This window comes from Anolis sagrei, chromosome 1 (assembly GCF_037176765.1).
Source record: "Anolis sagrei isolate rAnoSag1 chromosome 1, rAnoSag1.mat, whole genome shotgun sequence".
Taxonomy (NCBI): Eukaryota; Metazoa; Chordata; class Lepidosauria; order Squamata; family Dactyloidae; genus Anolis; species Anolis sagrei.
The window spans coordinates 56,504,953-56,522,311 of record NC_090021.1 but is presented as its reverse complement, the minus strand read 5'-3'; the positions used below and the strand labels follow the sequence as shown (position 1 = coordinate 56,522,311).

The following is a 17,359-nucleotide window of genomic DNA, read 5'->3' as shown; positions in this document are numbered from 1 at the left end:
CTTTTGCATGGCTGGACATTATTGAGGTCGAGAAAGCTGTCTGTACCCCTGTTCAGAAGATTTCATCTCATTTTCTGTCCCTGTGACAATTGGATTTTGAACATTTTGGGTTGACAAGGAAACAATAAAATGAAATGAATGTTAACTCTTCTCTATGCTATCCAAAACTAAAAGAAATGGCTCAAGTGACACTTAAAAATGTACCCTCTAACTTACATACAAATTCAACTATAGAACCTATCTTGTACGTACTCTGAGGACCGCCTGAAGTTACAAGTAGAGTCTCCCTGAGCCAAAACACTTGTAACCAAAAGTGTTTCAGAACTTGGGCTTTTGAGATTTTGAAATATTTGCATATACATAAAGAGGTATCTTGGAGAAGTGACCCAAGTCTATACCCAGAATTGATGTTTTGTCATACACACTTTATATATCTAGCCTGAAGATAATTTTATATATAATATTTTAAATAATTGTTTATAGTAAACCATCAAAACACAAAGGTGTCACTATTATAGCCATTCATGGGGTCAAATTCACATTTTGGATTTCAGAATTTTCAATGAGAAATGTTCAACTTGTACTAGCTGATGATCCAATATAAAATAACCCAAATCTTAAATTGCTTTAAAAGATTCATTAATTTACATACCACTGGTCGATGCACATCCCAAAATGCTCTCTCCTGGCTATCGAGGATTTTCCTCTCTATCTTGTCCCTTTTCTTGTCCACTCTGTTGATGATGAGGTCAAATATGCAACATAAAAGATGTAAATTGAAATACCTCTTAAGAAAGCAGGTGACAAATCCAGCAACAAAACATCAGTGGAACTCACTTTGCTTGTGCTTCTGCTTGCATAAAAATAAACTCCCATTTCCGTGCAAATGCTCGCTGTAACCTGGCCAAGCTCTCCTGAAAACATACCACATATTAGCAAGTTTCTAGGGAAGCTTTTTCAAAATTCCCTACTGGCTTTTCAGAGAGACTGTTCCATTGACTGGCTGTAACTTGACATTATCATTGATCCACATTCTATACTCCTGCTATGGCCTATGAAAGTTGTTTGCTGATTATTTGAAGGAGTGGGTGTTCATTCTTTTTCAGGCGCCACATTTAACGGAATAGGGAAGAGAGCTTTGGAAGGGAGCCTTGAAGAACTTCAAATCTTCCTAAAATGAATGTATCTGAACTTGTTTTGTTTGTACAGACTTAAATTACTATAACTGGGGTTTTTTTAATAAGGAAAGATTTCTATTAATGGGTTTTGATATGATCATAAGGGCCTTTGTTCATAGAAATGACCCATTCCAAAGACCCTTGTATTCTCAGTTTCCTTTCCATTCCATTCCATTCCATACACCCTACCTTTTCAACCCAGTTGACTGGATGGGGCATTGTTTCTGCTTATGGAAAAGTTATCTATGGACAATGGAACCTCCATGTTTACAAGGATAGCTGAGTAAGTGCATTAGTTTTTTATGTCAACAAGTGGTTTTCCCTCACAAATCATCTCTACATTTAAAAACTAAAACATACATGTTGTTTTCACTTATTGATCCACTTCCAAGAAATATTCAGTACTTCTATGCTTCTCTGGTTTCAAGCATACCAGAACCTTTCTAAGAAAAAAACCTGTATATAAATAAATACAACATTTTTAGATTCTGGCATGACATGTGGGAAAACTTATAAATTAACAGTGCAGTAAAGAAAGCACCAGATAATTCAGGCTAAATGCCCTTCTGCATTTGGCCTGAATAGAACATCCGCCTGCTCACTTTCATTGAAATTCTGTGCATACGTACCTGGCAGTAAGCTCCACTGAACACAGCAGGACTTACTTCTGAATAAAGCATGCATAGGATTTCATTGCAAGCCTCCTCTTAACCAGCTAAAGTGAATCAGACATGAAACTGGTGCTAGAAATCTTGGGCGAAGTGTAGCCAAATACTAGGAAAATATTCTGCTGAATTAAGTATGGCAGAATAGTAGGAAAATTTTCACAAAGACCGCCTTAATACTTTTAAATATTATTAATTTTTTTGCATTTAAAGATCTTTCCTAGAATTATGTTGGGTCTTAATTTTTGTAAGTGGACTTACATATTAGAACTCATACTACTCATAGCCAGTAGAGGACTACGGCGAAGGACTAGCAGAGCCAGCAAAGTGCCCAATACTCATTGTGTAGAAAAGTACCCACTGCATATTGTGCAGCAAAGAATATTGATCCTGATATGCACCAAGAACTTTTGGTGGTGTTCTAATATGCATCCTCACATTCAGTAATGGTGTTTCTTAACATTTATGCTACTTAGCTGAGTATATGTAAAGTTCGACTAACTAAAAGTGATAAAAGATTCCAACAGGAATTTCTAAGCACAAGAATTATGTCCTATTCTGCATGACCTGGTGCAAAGGATGGAAAAACCAAATGCACACACAGACATCTTTTCCTGCGGGGTAAAGAGTTGGCACTAGGTCAATGTATGCATTGGAATATTATTTTATATATACTAAGAGGGCAAACTCCATCTAACCTGCACTACACTTTAATTGATGCCAATTTCGTCCCATGATGCAACTTTTTTGATTCAGCATATCCATAATATAAAACAAGGATCCATTACACATGCAAAGAGAAGCCTTAGAGCTAAATTTGAACAATTACTAAGGAATCAAGATGCTACAGTATCTCTGTAAAGGTCTAAATTAAATTGTTCCCATTTTTCCACTGCTCCCTTCTCTATTCATAGAACAATGTAATGCTGCAAGTATTGCAGTTCTTTGTTGCTCAGGGATTCCAAAATCCTCAGACTCAAGTACCAGTTTAAGTAAATCTCCAAGTAATTAAAGTTCATAAATTTGTTCTTTTGGTAAACAGGATTGTGTGTGAGTGTGTGTGTGTGATTTAAACTGCATTGTAGTTTTTATCCCTGCACTCTACCATTTTTCAGAGTCGCACTCATTTGACATCTCAGTTCTAGGAAAGGCCCCAGGTACTTACTGCTTCATAGTCTGCTAGCTCAAGCCGTGCTTTGTTTTGCATTGTTCGCTTGCAGAGGTAAACCGCTGGAACACAAAAAATAATCAATCATTTCTTACTATCTCAGATGCTATCTGATCTCCAGACATCATGATCTTAAGGCTTATATGAATTCCAATCAACCAAAAATTCCTGACCATTGAGCCTCCATCTGCTGTTTTAGCTTTAAGGGCAAAAGTTAATCCAGACCAGGGCTATGTTTCACAACAGCAATAATTTAGTGTCTCTATGCCTTTTCTTGAATATATATTTGAGTAGGCTGTGCATTTTTATATTCACTTTGCTTTTTGCCATTTATATGTGAGAAAAAATACACTACTCCTAAACATAGATGGATATGAACTACATGTGTGTGCATGTGCCTTCAAGTTGCCTGTAAACATATGATCACATTAATTCTATTGGATTTTCCGAGGCAAACGATACCCATTGCCAGTTCCTCCCTCTGAAATATAACCTGGTATTCATTATCAGTCTTTCATTCAACCACTAACCAGGTTGATCCTGCTTAGGGCCCCCTCATGGCCCTTCCACACAAACCTATATCCCAGAATATCAAGACAGAAAATCCCACATTATCTGAGTGTGGACTCAGATAACCCAGTTCAAAGCAGATATTGTGGGATTTTCTACCTTGATAGTCTGAGATATAAGGCTGTATGGATGAGCCCTCAGACAGGCCCTATATCTCAGGACCTGATCCCAAGTTTTCTGTTTATCCCAGATTATCTGGCAGTGTGAACTCATATAATCCAGTTTAAAGCAGAAAACCTGGGATCAGATCCTGGGATATAGGACCTGTCTTGAAGGGCCCTTAGTCCTCAAAATCAGAAAAGATTTGGCGTCTTTAGGATATTTAGTCTCTGATATGAACTGTGGCCCTGTAATGGTTAATGATTTTAAAACCCCAGATCTCTAATGCTAATAAGTGCTCCTGTTTTATGTGTACTATATAGTGATTCGACTATTTAAGAAGCAACTCATTCAGAATATTCATCTGTTTATTTCTTTTAGAGTATTCATCTGTTCATGTTATTTGCCTTTTTAGTATTATAAAAGAAGAAAAACAAACATATGTAATAAATTAGAAGTGAGAGAAAGGTGCTTGAATGTGAATTGTGGACAGCCTAAGTGAAGTGTCCAGAGAACCTTTTTCTTGATAGGCAGAAATATATTTTGGAAATAAAATAAATGAAATATGCTTGAATTTCTTTCCTCAGTAACATGAATGTTCACACCCACAGTGCAAGACCCAATGTAAATTAGCTTTACAAACAGAGGAGATTTTATGATGTTGTGCCAACAGGATTATATATTCTGCTAATATACTGTATTGTGCCTGAAATATAAACTAATGATTAAATCTTTCCTTCTACCAAGTGAGGAAAACTTATCGATCCTTACACATGCTATAGTTTTCCAACTGTGCTTCTAGATAACAACCAAGCCCCAATCTACACTGTCATATAATACAGTTTCAGAATTCAGTTTATATAGCAGTGTAGACTCATATAATCTAGTTCAATGCAGTTGGTACCCAATAGACAGAAGCTCAGTCCAGAGTAAATGGAAACTCATGGTCTCATGGAAAGGGTGTGTGAAGGACACCAAGCCCATTGACACTGGCTGAGGGACTACTGGATCCCTTTCAACCTCTTCCCTGCCTCCTGATATGTCCACTGGAAAAGTAACAGAAAAAAACAAAAAAAACAAAAGTGACATAAATAAGTTGGGGAAAGTGTATTGTTGTTTTGTGCCTTCAAGTTGTTTTGACTTTTGAAACTTCAAGACAAAGCCATCATGGGTTTTTGTGGAATTTGTTCAGAATAGGTTTGCCTTTGCCACCCCTGAGACTGAGAAGTGTGACGTGCCCAAGATCACCTGGTACATTTTTATGGCCATGTTCAGCACACCAACAATTACATCAAGCTGTTGCTTCCTCCTTACTGCTATATTTGCATGTATACGATTCCCTTTTGTTGCTCAATTACTGTTATTCTATATTTTTTCAAAAAATTAAAAAGTCTGTATAACAAAAAATTACATAGAAGTATTAGTAGCTTGTTTAGTGTGGAACTCTGGGCTTCCAAGCCACAATACATCTTAGCACTGTGTTATTCAACTGCTATCAGACTCTGTTCATAAACCTTAAAGAGTCAGAATCCCTTTAAATTGGGAAGTCCTCTTTTTTCAGAACTATTTGGAAGCTGATAAGAAGGCTAATAAAAGATAATCTTCACAGCAAAAAAAATTGTAGGATGTAGCTCCTTGGTAATACAGTGTGCTTGGACTATTAGAATCTATGATGGCCCCAATCTGTTGAAATCAATGTGATAATGAAATCATTGTGAGTTAATGAAGATTCAATTGAAATGGAGCATTTAATTGGATTAGTCATAGTCACCAGTTTACTGAATTACATTAGATGTTAGCCATGGGTCCTAAGCCAGAAAGTGAGATCCACATGCTAAATCACAATGGTTCAAAACAGATCAGAAGAGATACCTCCTTTTGGGGATGTTCATTGATGCATGGAATTAGTTGCCCAGAGAACACAGCTGGATTTAGACAGCTAGTTTTAATATTCTAGCTGTTACTTATAATTTTAGCTCCTCAGAGACTAGGCTTATTCTTTGGGTTGCATATTTAACATGATTTTATAATCAATGTGATTGCCACCCGGTAAAACAAATGATAATAGGTTGCTGTCCTGTCTGTTTCATAAGTGATTAGAGTTGATTAAAGCACCATGTGGAAATTAGAGACAGATTGCAAAGAGCATAAATCTAATCAGAAAGCTTACATAAGTGTATGGCTTACATTATATTAACCAGGAGATAATATAAAAACTAGAGAGAAAATAATATCACAATCAGAGTGACTGTGTTGGCATTTGCTTCCTTTCGACACATTGACGTACTTTTGTTTGGTTCTCTCTTGATTCAGCCCCTCAATGTTGGCTGATTTTAATAATCAAAATGTCATCTTCTCATCTCTGCTGCAATTTTCCAAATAGAAAGAAAAGAAGAACCATGGACCCATTCTGCTTCCTTAACAAATTATGGCAGGGACAACATGTAGTCTCCTATGTATTGTTGAAGGCTTTCATGGCCAGAATTACTGAGTTGTTGTGAGTTTTCCAAACTGTATGACCATGTTCCAGAAGCATTCTCTCCTGACATTTCACCTGCATCTATGGGAGGCATCCTCAGAGGTTGTGAGGTCTGTTGGAAACTAGAAAAATGGAATTTATATATCCGTGGAATGTCTAGAGTGGGAGAAAGAACTCTTGTCTGTTTGAGGTAGGTGTGAATGTTTCAATTGGCTACCTTGATTAGCATTTAATAGCCTAGCAGTTTCAAGGTGCCTGGGGGAATCCTTTGTTGGGAAGCCGGGCCTGATTGTTTCTTGTGTGGAATTCACCTGTTCTTGAGTAGTGTTCTTTATTTATTTGTACAATTTTAATGGTTTTTTTAAAAAAATACTGGTAGCCCGATTTCATTTTCATTGTTTTTTCCCTTCTGTTGAAATTGTCCACATGCTTGTGGATTTCAATGGCTTCTCTGTGTAGTCTGACATGGTAGTTGTTAGAGTGGTCCAGCATTTCTGTGTTCTTAAATAATAACATATCCACAGATATATAAACCCAATTTTTCCTCGTTTTCAACAGACCTCACAACACCTGAGGATGCCTGCCATAGATGCAGGTGAAACATCAGGAGAGAATGCTTCTGGAACATGGCCATGCAACCTGGAAAACTCACAACAACCCCGTAATCTCCTAAATTTGGACATCTCCACCCACAGTCATTTAATGGCTGCAGGAGCACTTCCCAAGGCTTGGAAAGAGAGGGGTAGTGCAGCATTAGTTATGCTCTATCTCAGTCAGAGCAATTGTCCTATGAAATAAATATTCCTACATATTACATATTATATTGTACATATTATATTGAGTCAATATATTAATAAAAAGAAAGCAAGATTGTATCTACCAGAATGCAAAGCGCTCTGTTACTGAGAAATTCTCTCAAGAATTATAGATCCAAGAGAAGACTTTTTTATTCTGTTCTTAGGAACAGAATACAAATATAATCGAGCATAAAAGTCCCTTAAAAGTCAGGATATTATTTGGCCATGTTTTTGTTCCCTTGGCAACATAATTGCATCATCAATCCAATTGAAAGATCATGTTTGGTTTGGGTCTAGCTTTGCTTATTGAACTAAAAAGACTAGATTCTTAAGAGATTTCAAACCAGGAAAAAGTGGAATAATTATACTTGACTTTACATCTACAATACTTTATATGAAACCTACACATTGCAATAAAAGAATACAAACTGAGTAAATTGTTGATAACATTAGACCATACTCATATGGAGTACATGGGAAAGGGGAAAGAACACTACTAAAATTATGCCTGATTGATTCCTCTTAAGTTATTTTATCTACCAGATTTCGTATCCCATCTCATCACAATAACAACAGGAAGATAGTATCTTCAGATTTTGTTAATGCAATTATCCCAGTCTTATTAAAAGTATCAACCTATGCTCATTGCTCACAACACTGTGTAACAAAATTTGAAAAAAAAATCTGTTCCTGGTTTGAAAGTGTCATTTCCTGTTTAACTGTGCAGTACTTACTTTGAAAGTAGTTGATATGCTCCAGAAACTTTATTTTTGTGGCTGCCACAAACTATGTTGAATTGGTTGAGACACTATGAGATATTCATTGAAAAACTAAAGCAAAATGTGTTGAAGGTTATACTACAAAAATAAAGTTTTTGCAGTTTCATAAACCTTTTCCATGTTTTTATGATAGAACCAATTAGGTAATGACATTTATAACTCAGGAACCAAAGTTGTGTTACATAGTGTAATCAGACATTACACTATCCTATTGTTCTAATCTCACCATCTCAACAATGTAACTCCTAATATATATGAGATTTGATACTCTTTCAGTGAAATCCATGAAAGCTCATTCTAAAATAAGATAGTAAAGGTGCTGCTAGATCCCCCACCACCACCAAAAAAGTTTAAAAGTTGATGTATGCTATGGCATAGTTATCTCTTTTCAACTAAGCAGAACTTCTTGTATTTCTTCAAGTTGACTCTAACTAATGATGACCCTAAGAAAAACATCTTGCAGTGTCTTGTGGTTTTTTTGCAAGATTTATTTAGAGAGGGAATGTCTTTGCCTTTCCTATGATAAACTAAGAGATAGAGTGACTTGCATATGGATGCCTAGTTGGTTTCCATTGCTGAGCAAGAAATTTGGATGCTGCTGTTCAGATGTGGAGTCTATTCTTCAAATCACTGCATCATATTGGTTCTCTAACGCATAACTACTGCTTCCTCCACCACCACTATCCTGGAGACCACGTCTGTGCACTTGCCCACTTGCTCACTGCCCCCCTCCCCATACACATACACACACCACCACCACTAGGAAGGAAGGGAAAGGAAGAGAGGGAGGGAGCAGTGCAAGGAAAGGAAGGAAGGAAGGAAGGGAATGAGTGAAGAGAAGAAGAAAAGGAAAGAGTGGGAAAAAGTAAAGATAGAAAGAAGAAAGGAGGAAAAAGAGGGAAGAGGGAGGGAGAAAAGAAAGAAAGGTAGGTAGGTAGGTAGGAAACAGAAGGAAAGAATTTCAGAATTTAGAAAATGTGATGTGTTAGTTTGAACCTCGGGGCTATGGCTCTGAACTCACTGGATGACTTTAGGTATATCATGCTCACTCAGTCTCAGAGGAAGTCAAAAGTAAATTCTCTTTGAATAAATATTGACAAGAAAATTCTATGATAGTTTCGCCCCAAGTCTGAAACAACTTGAAGGCACACAACAACAATCCTACTTAATCATTAATTATATCTTACTTTGGAAGTGAGGTGCTAAAAACTTATTTGCAGCATCAAAAGGCTTAGCATGCATATTTTGGGCCCCTTGTGTAGGCCGAGTGTAGACTTTTCAGGATCTATACTTCCCTAAAATAGATTATTTCCAGTAGATGCAATCAAAAACTCCAGCTATCAATACACATCTCACTCTGAATCCTGAACCATTATGCAAACAACAGTGATGTTCTATGCCACTTGTATTCTTCACCCTTTGAATATTCTAAATTAACTACAACAACTGGTATTAATTTCCCACAATTTTATTCTTCCCTATTAAGAATATGCAACTTGTGGAAAAGAAACGTATCCTGTATAGTTTCAGGAATAGTTCATTCGTTAGTTGTAGGTTTAATTGTGTTTTCAATTGCCCATTAACATGTACACTGTTCATTCCCTTCAATAGCATACATGTCCTCACGGATCAGCAAACTGTACTATAGCAGAAGTCTATCTGGCTCACCAATTCCCCAGTTCAGCTCTATAGAAAGGACTGCCTTTCTGGACTGAAGAGCTAAAAAAATCCAGGTCTTGTATTTGATCCATCAACAGAGTTAAGAACTAGAACCACTCTGAGTCCCCTCGGGGAGAAAAGGCAGTCTATAAATAAAGTTGTTGTTGTGGTTGTTGTTGTAGTTGTAGTTGTTATAACTTTTATCTCCATCCACTGAATGGATCTACAAACAGGAACTCCTACCCAAACAGGAATATCAGGAAATGAAATGTAGCTGCCCCAGGTCAAAATTCCCCACTTCTGCTCTAAAATAATCCTACCATATAATGGTACACAATTCAGTATGGGAAGTAAAGTTATGGGGACAGAGTTACTTGCTTAATTTCTGCACATTGTGTTAAAAGCATAGGAACACAGTCTAAAAAAAGTGAGGTCTGGGACTAATGCAGGTTCTATGCATGCTGAATTGTACAAAAAATGTGTTTTTAAATGAACATACACAGTGTTTCTCAAGAAAGTTTTTTTTGCATCAATTCTTTACTCACTTTTGGTTTAGAAGTCAATATCTGACGTTTGGTCTACTAAATAATCCACCTTCTACAACAGGCTGTATCCATACCACAGAATTACAGCAATTTTACATGGTTCAATGTTATTTAATTCTTTTATCTACAGTATTTGCCCTTCTCTATCACAGAGGTCTGTTGCCAGAACAAACTAGAAATCTCAGGATTCTATGGGATGGACCTGTGGCATTTAAAGTTGTGTCAAGCTGCTGTAATTCTGCATTGTAGATGGTATCATTTGACACAAAAAATGTTAATACGAGTTTAGTTTTAGTAATAGAAGGAAAAATAATTGACTGTGTTCAATGTTTACAACATTGTATCTCACTTCATGATCATCACTGAAGACTGATTAGTTAAGATGCTCAGCCTTTTGTGGTTGAAGGAGTCATGTCTTAGTGTAAATCTTGAATGTTTATTTAGAAGCCAGTGCCATTGAACCTTGCCCCCTGAAAACAGCACATAGAATTGTAACTATTCCTCCAGCTACAGTTAACAAAGTGGTATATCTTTATTCCTCCAATAAGAACCTCTAAAATGCCATCAAGTCTTGTTGCAGAGTATCAGTCTCCGTATCCCAAAGGCAGGAACATCACATTTGTTGTGTGAAAACTAGGGTAGTTTACTGCTATTCAATTCTATGGTTCCTTTTGTATTAATTGTAGGTCAGGATTTTTATATGTTAAATGCTGCACTTGTTGAAAATATTTAGAAACATTGAGCTTTTAAAAAATCACATTTAAAAGATTCTGGCAGCCATGTTGTCAGGTATTTTTGATTTTATCAGATGATAGATGCTCAAATCTTGATTGGCCATAAGTCTTTAACTAAAACCATGTGTTCCTTTTCCCTCAGCTACATAATCTAGGTAATTATAACTGGGGAAAAGAATAGCAACAACCCCAGTCCAACACAATAAATCAATAGTGCACTAAGTGATGCAACACATTTGAACTAAATTTTGAAATAAATTGAATATATTTCACATTTAACATTTGGAGAGTTCAGTCCACAATATTGTGCAAGTATCATTATACAAGCCCTACCTTACAGCCAAGTGGTTGTGGGAACTAATTATTTATAGTGTTGCTGTATGTGATCAGAAAGTTACAAGAGGTCACCTAATAATTCTGTATTTTTATTTAGTTGGGGGTCCTTAGATGAGTTCTTACATATGCCTTATGCCACAGTTACTATATATAACATAGTAATTGCGGGTGCATCTACTCTGTAGAAATGATTCAGTTTAACACTATTTTAACCATAATGGCTAAATGCTATATAAGCATGGGAGTTGTACTTTCACGAGGTCTTCACCCTTCTTTGCCAAAGACTGTTGGTGTCTCACCAAACTACAAATTCTATCATTTCATAACATTGAGCCATGATGTTATGAAATCACACCCAAAGCCAAGTAGTACCAAACTGCATTAATTCTACATTAGTGTGTGGATGTACCCTAGGTATTACTAATTAATCAAGCAGAACTTTAGCACATAATAATAACAATGAGTTATGGAGTATTTACAGTTTCTTTACCAAGATCAACTCACACTCTAGAGATAAGATTAAAATGTCTGTATCATGGCATGCATGGGAAACTTTTTCTTTCCTGGAATGGAGTGACCTCCTCCCCCTTTGCTATAAAAAGTTAGACCTTTTCTGAATAAGGGAAATAAATAATTGAAAGATCAGGAAAAATCAAACTTGTGGTTTTGTCCTGAGAGAATGTGTGTAATCCAGCCTAGGAACCTGGTCCACTGGGCTGGCATCTAGTTCAACATACAAATTCAGTGAAGATGGGCTGTGACAACTTAAACAAGATGAAGAGACATGTGCTCACATCACCTTTGCTTTAGATTTTATTGCTGCATTCCTTTTAACAGTTTTAAGAAAACAATAAAGCAACATTGTGGTATACTTTGTCAAATGTGTCTCCATTTCATTTCAACAGACCATACAACCTTGGTTCGCCTTTAAGTGAATCAAAGCCCTGGGACTGGTATATCAGTGTTTGGAAGAGAGGGGAAACCTGCATCTAAGTAACTCGAATCCCTGGATGTTAGCATATGAGGACAATGATTTCTGTGACTGATACAAGGAAAATGTACAAAGTTTTGTCTTGTTGTCCTGCTGTCAATCAGTTCTCAGTGGATACTTTTCAGCTGGCAGCTTGTGGTTGTTCCAGCCTAAGTGACAATGTCAACTACCTTTGAATTAGCTTTCTGAGTCAGTGCATTTACAATATGTTTGGCAAAAAAGTACTATTTTTGTATTCCCAGCTCATGGTCAGATTTATCCTCTGCCTTAGTAAACTTTGTAAACCAAAGCCAATCTTGAGCTCAGCATTAGCAGTTCTTGCCCAGGGTTCAGAAATTAAGATCAAGGGTGGTTTAGTAAGGAGCAAAGATGGTTTAAATGGACTTTCATCCATACAATGCAAGACTCCGGACTGAAAGAGAAGAGAGATCCACACTGACCATAATCTGTGTTTTCCGGCTCCCAACAATTGGATGGCCAAAAATAGGGGGTCTGCAAAGAAAAGCAAATGAGAAATTTGGTGAGAAAATGTTGAATATTAACATTGTTCATATCAGTTTTGTTTTGTGACTTTAAGCATTCCAGGGAAGTGTTAAGACTATCAGCATGACAAATCCAATTGGCATACATTGAAAGTAAGTTGATACTCAACCTAACTCTCTTAATGACTTAAGACCAGGAGTTAGAAGCAGAGGAGTTTTTTTTTTCATTTTCCACAGCCACATTCACCACTTCTATACCATACAAGATTTAGAATTTTGAAACTAAGTCCCAGCTTAAGACAGATAACTTCATATTGTCTATGTGCTGCTTTGTCTTCCTGCCTATAAAGATTGCTGGAAAGCGACTTTGCAGGGTAATTAGAAACTAGTATCACATGTCATAGGCACTGGACCATTACTTAGCTAGAACCGCTTGGTCAATACTGCTTTCAGAAATTCAGTTAATCACCTTCTAGGGTTATTCAAAGGAAGAACAAAAATGTGTAAGTAGTCTATACATCAAAGCATCTGCACATGATGATGAAGTTTTATGTGTGAAGAGGAATTGCCCAAATGCCATCTATGATCTGTAACTCCCAAACAGGATCCCATCTGAAAGATTCTATCTTTTGAAATAAGCCTGCCTAAGTTGTGCAACACCAAGGCCTTTTTTGTCTTTTGATCTTCAGACACACATTGTGTACATTTGTCTAAAATAGCTCCCATTTCCATGGCAATCTTTGTCAAATGCTTGTTGCAATGACTATTTTTGTTATATAGTTGTGCACACAGTGTTAACAACTGGATGCACAAAAACAATATTTGTTTAATTGAGAAAGGGAAACATGTCTAGAAGTTGTGCTTCTGTACTGTCATGGACACTATCTGGAGATAATGTTTTCCTTCCTTTCTTGTTCTGTTTCTGTCTCTTGCCTTGGGTTTTCAGGTTGAATATGGGACAGGGCTATACATTCAATCTCCTGGTGCAGGGAGGCATAGTATAAAGTCTATTCGGGTGGAACTACACAACATCTCTTTCCCCATCCCAAATCCTCCTTTCAGCTGCTGTATCCCTCTATTCTGAAATAGTCACATACTGGCCACTAGAGAGTGATGTGGTGGTAGAGATGTACCCAGTCATCTTTCTATAACGAGATGAACAACTCTAAGTGTAACGAGATGAACAACTCTCGGCTTGTTCTTCCTGAAACCGTGGAAGAGATTCTTGGGGCTGTGAGGGCGACCACCTCATCTCTAGACCCGTGTCCATCTTAGCTCATTAAATCGGCCAGGGAGGGGCTGGTTGATTGGTTTGTATTGATCACTAATGCATCGTTGGAGCAAGGGATTTCTCCATCTAATTTGAAACAGGCTGTGGTTCGCCCACTCCTCAAAAAGGCTTCCCTTGACTCCACGGTGCTGAGCAATTACAGGCCAATCTCCAACCTCCCTTTTTTGGGTAAGGTGCTGGAGCGGGTGTTCACCTCCCAGCTCCAGAGCTTTTTGGACGATACCAACTACCTAGATCAGTCACAGTCGGGTTTCAGGCCTGGTCACGGCACTGAGACAGCCTTGGTGGATGACCTCCGCAGAGAGCTGCACAGGGGGAGTGTGACTCTGTTGGTTCTCTTGGACATCTCAGCGGCTTTCGATACCATCGATCATGGTATCCTTCTGGGTTGTCTCTCTGGGATGGGCCTCGGGGGCACGGTTTTGTCGTGGCTCCGGTCCTTCCTGGAGTGCCGAACCCAGATGGTGAAGCTGGGAGACGCCTGCTCGGACCCCTGGCCTTTGACCTGTGGGGTCCCGCAAGGCTCTATTTTGTCTCCCATGCTTTTCAACATCTACATGAAACCGCTGGGAGAGGTCATCCGGAGTTTTGGGTGCCATCTCTATGCAGATGACGCACAACTCTACTACTCCTTTCCATCTAATTCCAAGGAGGCCTCTCGGGTGCTGGATGAGTGCCTGGCCGCTGTGTCGATCTGGATGAGGAGGAACAAGCTGAAGATCAATCCTGACAAGACAGAGGTCCTCCTGGTCGATCGTAAACCGGATCGGGGTATAGGGTGGCTACCTGTGTTGGACGGGGTTACACTCCCCCTGAAGCCACAGGTCCGCAGTTTGGGTGTCCTCTTGGATTCATCGCTCATCGGATGCTAACCGGGGCTCATTATCGAGAGAGGTCTACCCCTCTGTTTAAGGAGCTCCACTGGCTGCCATTTATTTTCCGAGCCCAATTTAAGGTGCAGGTGCTCACCTACAAAGCCCTGAACGCTTTGGGACCACCCTACCTGCGTGACCGCATCTCCATCTACGAACCTACATGCTCACTCCGGTCATCTGGGGAGGCCCTGCTCGTGATCCCACCCACGTCGCAAGCGTGCTTGGTGGACACACGGGACAGGGCCTTTTCTGTGGCGGCCCCCCGGCTTTGGAACGCTCTCCCAAAAGACCTTCGACAGGCCCCTATTTTGGCAGTTTTCAGAAAGAATCTAAAAACTTGGCTGTTCCGATGTGCCTTCTCAGATTAGGAATTCCCCATCCCCAAGTCCTAGAAGCACTTTAGTATAATTAAGATCGCTGCACACTGCACTTATTTAATCCTACGTTCCTCCTGCCATTTGAGCACTTTTAACCCTGTACCCACTGCTCTGGCCGGCCCAGTTTTAAAGTGTCCTGATGTATTGTTACTGTTGTTGTTATTTTGCTTAACTATTTGATTTGCTTCTGTTTTGCTGTTGTGTTATGTTTTGCTGTACTGTGTTTCTGAGGCTTCGGCCTGTGTAAGCCGCGAGTCCTTCGGGAGATGCTAGCGGGGTACAAATAAAGTTAATAATAATAATAATAAATAAGTGTAATTTTACACTATGTTTTTCTGTTCATAGGGCCATCTCCATCTGGGCTGTGTGGTGGCTGTGCAGGTGACAGAGTGCAAACTGCATTGGGTGACACCATTAATGAATGGGACACCAAAATATCTGTCTACAAATTTTGTACAGTGTTTCAGTAGAATCTTATATTTTTTTATTTTAAAATATCTCTATAGTTAGAAATAACATTTTTGTAATCCTAGTTTACATGTACTGTGTCAATATACCTGCAAGACTAAAACTATATATCAATTTACTTTTTGAACCTGGTCACACCTATGACTATGATCCATACACAATGATGCTTTGAATCACATTGTTTCCTCTGCATGGATTAAAATTACATGTTGTTGCTTCCATTGCTGATTTTTTAAGCAGTCACTGACGTCATATTTCCTGGTATTTCAGTGACCATTATCTTGGTCTGGTCTCGTCTGGTCGGAAATCTATGGAGGTAACACAATGTGTTTTCACACTGTATGACACCAACCTCAGTGATGCCATTGTTGCCCCAATATCTATTAAGCATATAGGAGTCCTTCCCCCAATTCAACCCCACTCTTCTTCCTGCTCCTCAAATCACACTATTTTCTCAGACATTTCATACTTCTATTGGTCCTGAACCACTCTTATAATGACTCCATTATCATGGCCAAATCTCTTTCTATTAAAATGAAAGCTATAAAGAATAAATAAAATAATGCAACCATACTTACTTGGAACCGATAAAATGTACCATCATCCTTCAATGTTAAAACATGGTCTGAGATAGGAAAGAAATAACCATGAGCAGCCATTAATGTTCCCAAATGAAGGGCCTCCACTGTGCCAGAAGGAGAGAAAAAACATTTAAATGCCTTAATTTCATGTGATTTTATAGTCTGAAACAGTTTCAACATGTTTGTTTCTGATATTATTTTCTTCATTGGTGACATTTTAGGGTAAAAGACTAAAGTGTGTGTGCACATGTATGTATATGTGTGTGAACTTGCGTCTATGTATGTCTTACCATAAACCATTTTTAGTAAGAGGTATTATATGTCTGATTAACAATGATTGAATGCAGAAAGTAACAAACAATGCCTATAATCTTCTTACTAGATTTAGGTTTAGAAAACTGCTAGCAAATGCTGCAGATTCTGATGCTCTTGCATCAAAAGGCAGGAAATCTTAGCACTATTTGTATAAGTGTTGTTTTGAACTACCAAATCTCTCACATATCTGCACTCCACCTTAGATGAAAAGTAGCAAATTTTAACTACCTCAAGAATCAGTCTACAAAGGCAAATTTTCTACATACTGACAAATCCCTCAGCAATCATGGAAAATGTAACAGGATTTGTTTGTATTGGGATGCTGCTTTATAGAATCGATTTCCATTGATTTATCTACCCATAGGCATTTAAAGATAGGAGGAGTGTCTTAAAGAGCTGGGCATGTTTAGCCTGAAGAAAAGAAGGCTGAGAGGAAGACATGGAAACTGGGACATGGAACAATGGCTTCAAACTACAAGAAAGGAGCTTCCACCTGAACATTAGGAAGAACTTCCTGACTGTGAGAGCCATTCAGCAGTGGAACTCTCTGCCTCAGAGTGTGGTGGAGGTGCCTTCTTTGAAAGCTTTTAAACAGAGGCTGGGTGGCCATCTGTCGGGAGTGCTTTGAATGCAATTTTCCTGCTTCTTGGAAGGGGGTTGGACTGGATGGCCCATGAGGTCTCTTCCAACTCTATGATTCAACAGGGAAAAGATGGTATTCACCTTTTTTGAGCCCACTCTGAATCTCCATATATGGCTCCATAGAAGGCTGTTTTATTCATGACCCATTTACAAAAAATCAGACATACATTGGACATTCAAATCAGACATACTTTGGATGGATGCATCAAGACAACCCCTTAAAAGCAGAGCACCCACATTTTTACATGGGGCGCCCAAATGACAGATAACATAAAAGTGAATGCATTCTGCACAAAACAGGAAACCCTGCTTTGTGCCAAATTAATTT

General features: G+C 38.4%; 1 protein-coding gene across 11 annotated transcripts in view; it reads right to left on the bottom strand.

Annotated features, from left to right (window-relative positions):
• RGS7 (regulator of G protein signaling 7) overlaps nucleotides 1-17,359 on the bottom strand; it is a 207,325-nt gene that overhangs the window by 22,223 nt on the left and 167,743 nt on the right. For all 11 annotated transcript variants that reach the window (XM_067464781.1, XM_067464794.1, XM_067464785.1 and 8 more), the window contains 5 exons: nucleotides 16,072-16,178; nucleotides 12,441-12,492; nucleotides 3,009-3,073; nucleotides 838-914; nucleotides 653-734 (listed from right to left, as the gene is read on the bottom strand). In XM_067464781.1, coding sequence (XP_067320882.1) covers nucleotides 653-734; nucleotides 838-914; nucleotides 3,009-3,073; nucleotides 12,441-12,492; nucleotides 16,072-16,178 — 383 coding nt within the window. The remainder of the gene's footprint in view (nucleotides 1-652; nucleotides 735-837; nucleotides 915-3,008; nucleotides 3,074-12,440; nucleotides 12,493-16,071; nucleotides 16,179-17,359) is intronic.